The following is a 7,971-nucleotide window of genomic DNA, read 5'->3' as shown; positions in this document are numbered from 1 at the left end:
CACCTTAGTAGACATTCAAATGGCTGGTGTCTGATTCCTATTATAAAGGGTGACTTTTCCTCACTGTCCCCAAGGCTGAAGGGTTCCCAGAAGGGTCACACTACTGAATGTCTGAATGTGTGGCCTCAGAGACAGCCAGTGAATACTCAGGTTGCTCCTGACTTAGTTTCAAGTTGGGTCACCTTCAAAGCCTCAGCACTTTAGTTCTTAGGAAGCTTTTGGACAGGTGAAGAACTTTGAGAAGTCTGGGCTGCAGAGGCCTGTGGCTGTTGAGTCTGGGTAATCCCAGATTGAACCCCCTTGGCCAAAATATGGCTCTTAGAAGCTTTATCAGTTTCAGGAGTTTGAGAGGCAGGAGGAAGATTCTGGAGATGGCTTTGTTGGGCTAGAGATCCCTGGATTTGGCTCTGAGAGGTCATGGGTACCATAGGGAAACTGTCAGAGGGCACAGGAACTAGGAGGTGGCTCTGGCTTTCAGTTCGTTCCAGAGGGTAGATCCGAGAGGCCACGCTGATCTTAGAGTGCTCCTGAGAGTGAGGGTCCACAGGCCCACAGTTTTCAGAAGATACAGAGGGCTGGATTTGGCTCTGAGAGGTCATGGGTACCTTAGAGAAACTGTCAGAGGGCACGGGCACTAGGAGGTGGATCTGGCTTTCTGTCCGTTCCAGAGGGTAGATCCGAGAGGCCACGCTGATCTTAGAGCGCCCGTGAGAGTGAGGATCCACAGGCACATGGCTTTCAGAGAATACAGAGAAGTGGAGGTGGCTCTGAGAAGTCATGGGTACCCTAGATAGGCTGTCAGAGATCACCAGGAGGTGGCTCTGACTTTTTGTTCGTTCCAGAGGGTAGTAGCTCTGAGAGGCTACACTGATCTTAGAGTTCTCCTGAGCGTGATGGTCCACAGGCACAGACACATAGCTGTCAGAGGACTGGAGGTGGCTCTGAGAGATCACAGAGAAACTTTCAGAGGACATGGGCACCAGGAGGTGGCTCTGACTTTCTACCCGTTCCAGAGGGTAGGTCCGAGAGGCCACACTGATCTTAGAGCGCTGCTGAGGGTGAGAATCCACAGGCACATTGCTGTCAGAGGACAAAGCCATGTGAGAATTGCTGTCAGACGCCAGAGGGTAGCTCTGCGAGGTCATCGAAAAGACAGGTTGGCTCCTAGAAGTACAAATGGAGAGAGGGGTATGAATAGTGACCAGAGGCAGGCTCTTAGAGGCCTGGGCTGTGCCAAACTGGTTCAGAACAGACTTCGCTGGACGGAACGACGCTCTGCCACCCGCGCTTCTGGCGTCGCGGTTCCTTTCTAGCTGGCTCGGGTCGCTAGAGCTGATGCTACTGATCATCTGGAGGACCCGCGGGTGGAGTCGCCGCCGCCGCCGCCGGCGGATCCGCTGAAAGGTGTTGGAGACGCTCCTAAGGGTCAGCGAGAAGCGACGGCTGCCGCTGCGGTGCACCCCGCCATCGCGGGGCGAAGTCCCCCTCAAGGGGTCTTCCGGGAGCGCCTCAATGTTGCCAGTGTACCAGGAGATCCACCACAGGAGACTGACGAAGATAATGATGGAACCCAGATAGAGCAGCATGTCGTAAAACAGCAAGTTGGCGAAGACACCAGTGAACAGCACTGCCACACCCACAGCGTCGAAGGCGACACCCAGCCAAAAAAAGTGACTGCAGCGACCCAGGGGCCCCGACCGCATCTCCGCCAAGTCTGCGCTCTTCTGGGAAAGCTCCGTGCGGCTCAACATCGTCCATGCAAATGCCGCCAGAGGACACCAGGCCCAGGTCGCTGCCACCGGCCGGCTTTAGCCGCTCTCCATGGCAACGCCAGGGGCGGGGCGGGAAGCAACTCTAGGCTCCACACCAGGAAACTCGAGCTGGCCAAGGGAGCTGCGCGTGCGCACGGCGACCTGCTGAACCTTCTGCGCTTGCGCAGTGCTCGCCCTCACGCGCCGCTTTTCTCTACCTGGGGAACCTCAGGTGTAATTTGGAGTAAAATTTACAACGAACTAGTGATACCTGGGGCGAGAATCTTCTGGAGGGAGGGTGATCTTCTGAGAGAGCTAACCGCAAGGCCTCTTTTCGTGACCTCAACTCTTCCTGTAACAGCCTGAATGAAGCTTGGCCTCAGGGGCAGTGAGGCCTGATTTTGCTTCACCTGAGAGGTGACTAGATTAAGATCGAGTGTTAATTCTGAACTCCCATCTTATCTGGTGACTATTGATACCCTTGCCCAAGGACCTAATAGACCCCATCGCTTTTCCCCATGTATTGTAGAGGCTGGGAGGAAGAGGGGAGGCTGAAAGGAGAAAAAAAGCATGTTGAGGGCTGGCCTTTGTGTGTGTGTTTGAGCACTCGTTAAGATGGATTTTAAAAAATTTAGTACATTTTTTAAATAGATATAGGCATGTAGGTCAAACCACATTTACTTAGACCTATAGGTACACGCCACCACACTTGGTGAAAACTACTCAAATATTTTCAAAAGTATAGAATATTAGAAAGATATAAGGTTGTGATCACTGATAGATTGTCCCTACTCATGCCTGAGCATACAAGCAATACTAATTGGACTCAGAGGGTTATTAAAATATTTTTTAAAGGGTCAGACGTGATAGTTCAGGACTTTCATCCCAGCACTCAACAGACAGAAGCAAGCAGATCTCTATGAGTTGAAAGTCAGCCTGTCCTACCTTGAGAATTCCAGGCCAACCAGGACTATACTGTGAGATCCTGTGACAAAATGAATGAATAAAAATAAAAAGACCTGAAGGTGTGTCTGGGAAGTCGGAAGTGAATATAATCAGGAAATGCTTGTATCAAATTGTCAAAAAATAAAAAGTTAATAAAGTATAAAGATAAAGTAATGTGGCAAATGTTCACAATTATAGGATATAAATGAAGTATAGGTGTTCATTTTTCAGTTCTTTCCTGTGCTCTCTAGGCTTGATAGTTTTCAAAATAGTTGCAGGTTTTTATTTTGTAATTTAAAATTTAAGTTATAAATTTATAAATATGAGTAGCAGGTGAGGAAGATGGCTCAGTAGTTAAAGACTTGACATTAAGCCTGACCACCTGAGTCTAATCTCCAGGAGCCACATGATGGTGAGAGAACTGATTTCTGCACAGTACTGTCTGACCTCCCCATGAAAATAAGTAAATGTCTTCCCTTTGGCTACAAGAGTATGCAAGGTGGACAATGGTCACGAACTGCCTAATGGTAAGGGTGCAGCACCATACCACAGAGGCCACACGGCGATGCTGCGGTTACCGTTGCTCAGATCCTTTGACAGCCCAGTTTAGCTGGGGGCAAGTCTGTATGCCCCTTGATACAGTAATTCCTGGAATTAGGAAGGCTTAAACTTGAGTTTCTGACCTGAGTTAAGATTTTAACCTCCCTTCGCTTTGATCTTCCCTTCTATAAATGAGAGAATAGGTGCCTCTAAGGAGACTGTGACGCTGCCTGAGACACCGCCGGAACCTGAAGGAAACAGACCGGATAAACAGTTCTCTGCACCCAAATCCCATGGGAGGGAGAGCTTAACCTTCAGAGAGGCAGATAAGCCTGGGAAACCAGAAGAGACTGCTCTCTGTGCACACATCTCGGACGCCAGAGGAAAACACCAAAGGCCATCTGGAACCCTGGTGCACTGAAGCTCCCAGAAGGGGCGGCACAGGTCTTCCTGGTTGCTGCCACCACAAAGAGCCCTTGGGCAGCACCCCGCGAGCAAACTTGAGCCTCGGGACCACAGGTAAGACCAACTTGTCTGCTGCAAGAGAGCTGCCTGGTGAGATCGGGACACACAGAGGCAGAGTTCATCTAGGACCGGGCACGTCCTGTGTTTGCCGGAGGTCCCACGCCCGCGGATCCCGGCCCGCAGCAGCTCTCTGCTCCCAGACCCTGTGGGAAAGAGACCTCACCGCCTGATCAGGTGGGCACTCCTGAGGCTGCAGAGAGGAAGAGACCACCAACACTGCCCACCCCTGCCCACATCCCTGGCCCAAGAGGAAACTGTATAAGGCCTCTGGGCTCCCGTGGGGGAGGGCCCAGGAGCGGCAGGACCCCTGCCTGAGACACCGCCGGAACCTGAAGGAAACAGACCGGATAAACAGTTCTCTGCACCCAAATCCCGTGGGAGGGAGAGCTTAACCTTCAGAGAGGCAGACAAGCCTGGGAAACCAGAAGAGACTGCTCTCTGTGCACACATCTCGGACGCCAGAGGAAAACACCAAAGGCCATCTGGAACCCTGGTGCACTGAAGCTCCCGGAAGGGGCGGCACAGGTCTTCCTGGTTGCTGCCGCTGCAGAGAGCCCGTGGGCAGCACCCCACGAGCGAACTTGAGCCTCGGGACCACAGGTAAGACCAACTTTTCTGCTGCAAGAAAGCTGCCTGGTGAACTCAAGACACAGGCCCACAGGAACAGCTGAAGACCTGTAGAGAGGAAAAACTACATGCCCGAAAGCAGAACACTCTGTACCCATAACTGACTGAAAGAGGGAAAACAGGTCTACAGCACTCCTGACACACAGGCTTATAGGACAGTCTAGCCACTGTCAGAAATAGCAGAACAAAGTAACACTAGAGATAATCTGATGGCAAGAGGCAAGCACAGGAACCCAAGCAACAGAAAACAAGACTACATGGCATCATCGGAGCCCAATTCTCCCACCAAAACAAACATGGAATATCCAAACACACCAGAAAAGCAAGATCTATTTCAAAATCATATTTGATCATGATGCTGGAGGACTTCAAGAAAGACATGAAGAACTCCCTTAGGGAAACACAGGAAAACATTAATAAACAAGTAGAAGCCTACAGAGAGGAATCGCAAAAATCCCTGAAAGAATTCCAGGAAAACACAATCAAACAGTTGAAGGAATTAAAAATGGAAATAGAAGCAATCAAGAAAGAACACATGAAAACAACCCTGGCTATAGAAAACCAAAAGAAGAGACAAGGAGCTGTAAATAGAAGCCTCACCAACAGAATACAAGAGATGGAAGAGAGAATCTCAGGAGCAGAAGATTCCATAGAAATCATTGACTCAACTGTCAAAGATAATGTAAAGCGGAAAAAGCTACTGGTCCAAAACATACAGGAAATCCAGGACTCAATGAGAAGATCAAACCTAAGGATAATAGGTATAGAAGAGAGTGAAGACTCCCAGCTCAAAGGACCAGTAAATATCTTCAACAAAATCATAGAAGAAAACTTCCCTAACCTAAAAAAAGAGATACCCATAGGCATACAAGAAGCCTACAGAACTCCAAATAGATTGGACCAGAAAAGAAACACCTCCCGTCACATAATAGTCAAAACACCAAATGCACAAAATAAAGAAAGAATATTAAAAGCAGTAAGGGAAAAAGGTCAAGTAACATATAAAGGCAGACCTATCAGAATCACACCAGACTTCTCGCCAGAAACTATGAAGGCCAGAAGATCCTGGACTGATGTCATACAGACCCTAAGAGAACACAAATGCCAGCCCAGGTTACTGTATCCTGCAAAACTCTCAATTAACGTACATGGAAAAAACCACGATATTCCATGACAAAACCAAATTTACACAATATCTTTCTACAAATCCAGCACTACAAAGGATAATAAAGGGTAAAGCCCAACATAAGGAGGCAAGCTACACCCTAGAAGAAGCAAGAAACTAATCATCTTGGCAACAAAACAAAGAGAATGAAAGCACACAAACATAACCTCACATCCAAATATGAATATAACGGGAAGCAATAATCACTATTCCTTAATATCTCTCAACATCAATGGCCTCAACTCCCCAATAAAAAGACATAGATTAACAAACTGGATACGCAACGAGGACCCTGCATTCTGCTGCCTACAGGAAACACACCTCAGAGACAAAGACAGACACTACCTCAGAGTGAAAGGCTGGAAAACAACTTTCCAAGCAAATGATCAGAAGAAGCAAGCTGGAGTAGCCATTCTAATATCAAATGAAATCAATTTTCAACTAAAAGTCATCAAAAAAGATGAGGAAGGACACTTCATTCATCAAAGGAAAAATCCACCAAGATGAACTCTCAATCCTAAATATCTATGCCCCAAATACAAGGGCACCTACATATGTAAAGGAAACCTTACTAAAGCTCAAAACACACATTGGACCTCACACAATAATAGTAGGAGATTTCAACACCCCACTCTCATCAATGGACAGATCATGGAAACAGAAATTAAACAGAGATGTAGACAGACTAAGAGAAGTCATGAGCCAAATGGACCTAACAGATATTTATAGAACATTCTATCCTAAAGTAAAAGGATATACCTTCTTCTCAGCTCCTCATGGTACTTTCTCCAAAATTGACCATATAATTGGTCAAAAAACTGGCCTCAACAGGTACAGAAAGATAGAAATAATCCCATGCGTGCTATCGGACCACCACGGCCTAAAACTGGTCTTCAATAACAATCAAGGAAGAATGTCCACATATACTTGGAAATTGAACAATGCTCTACTCAATGATAACCTGGTCAAGGAAGAAATAAAGAAAGAAATTAAAAACTTTTTACAATTTAATGAAAATGAAGGTACAACATACCAAACTTATGGGACACAATGAAAGCTGTGCTAAGAGGAAAACTCATAGCGCTGAGTGCCTGCAGAAAGAAGCAGGAAAGAGCATATGTCAGCAGCTTGACAGCACACCTAAAAGCTCTAGAACAAAAAGAAGCAAATACACCCAGGAAGAGTAGAAGGCAGGAAATAATCAAACTCAGAGCTGGAATCAACCAAGTAGAAACAAAAAGGACCATAGAAAGAATCAACAGAACCAAAAGTTGGTTCTTTGAGAAAATCAACAAGATAGATAAACCCTTAGCCAGACTAACGAGAGGACACAGAGAGTGCGTCCAAATTAACAAAATCAGAAATGAAAAGGGAGACATAACAACAGATTCAGAGGAAATTCAAAAAATCATCAGATCTTACTATAAAAACGTATATTCAACAAAACTTGAAAATCTTCAGGAAATGGACAATTTCCTAGACAGATACCAGGTACCGAAGTTAAATCAGGAACAGATAAACCAGTTAAACAACCCCATAACTCCTAAGGAAATAGAAGCAGTCATTAAAGGTCTCCCAACCAAAAAGAGCCCAGGTCCAGATGGGTTTAGTGCAGAATTCTATCAAACCTTCATAGAAGACTTCATACCAATATTATCCAAACTATTCCACAAAATTGAAACAGATGGATCACTACCGAATACCTTCTACGAAGCCACAATTACTCTTATACCTAAACCACACAAAGGCACAACAAAGAAAGAGAACGTCAGACCAATTTCCCTTATGAATATCGACGCAAAAATACTCAATAAAATTCTGGCAAACCGAATCCAAGAGCACATCAAAACAATCATCCACCATGACCAAGTAGGCTTCATCCCAGGCAGGCAGGGATGGTTTAATATACGGAAAACCATCAACGTGATCCATTATATAAACAAACTGAAAGAACAAAACCACATGATCATTTCATTAGACGCTGAGAAAGCATTTGACAAAATTCAACACCCCTTCATGATAAAAGTCCTGGAAAGAATAGGAATTCAAGGCCCATACCTGAACATAGTAAAAGCCATATACAGCAAACCAGTTGCTAACATTAAACTAAATGGAGAGAAACTTGAAGCAATCCCACTAAAATCAGGGACTAGACAAGGCTGCCCACTCTCTCCCTACTTATTCAATATAGTTCTTGAAGTTCTAGCCAGAGCAATCAGACAACAAAAGGAGATCAAGGGGATACAGACCTGAAAAGAAGAAGTCAAAATATCACTATTTGCAGATGACATGATAGTATATTTAAGTGATCCCAAAAGTTCCACCAGAGAACTATTAAAGCTGATAAACAACTTCAGCAAAGTGGCTGGGTATAAAATTAACTCAAATAAATCAGTTGCCTTCCTCTATACAAAAGAG

General features: G+C 45.8%; 1 protein-coding gene across 1 annotated transcript in view; it reads right to left on the bottom strand.

Moving 5' to 3' along the window:
• A930007A09Rikl (RIKEN cDNA A930007A09 gene like) overlaps positions 1–1,823 on the bottom strand; it is a 2,421-nt gene extending 598 nt beyond the window's left edge. The window contains exon 1 of the mRNA XM_087574851.1: positions 1–1,823. This exon is cut by the window's left edge and continues 598 nt beyond it. Coding sequence (XP_087430977.1) covers positions 201–1,751 — 1,551 coding nt within the window. The 5' untranslated portion in view covers positions 1,752–1,823 and the 3' untranslated portion in view covers positions 1–200.
• Between the last annotated feature and the right edge of the window lie 6,148 nt (positions 1,824–7,971).

Source organism: Rattus norvegicus, chromosome 10, assembly GCF_021556685.1.
Source record: "Rattus norvegicus strain SHRSP/BbbUtx chromosome 10, alternate assembly SHRSP_T2T, whole genome shotgun sequence".
Lineage (NCBI taxonomy): Eukaryota > Metazoa > Chordata > Mammalia > Rodentia > Muridae > Rattus > Rattus norvegicus.
This window is presented reverse-complemented; position numbering and strand designations above follow the sequence as displayed.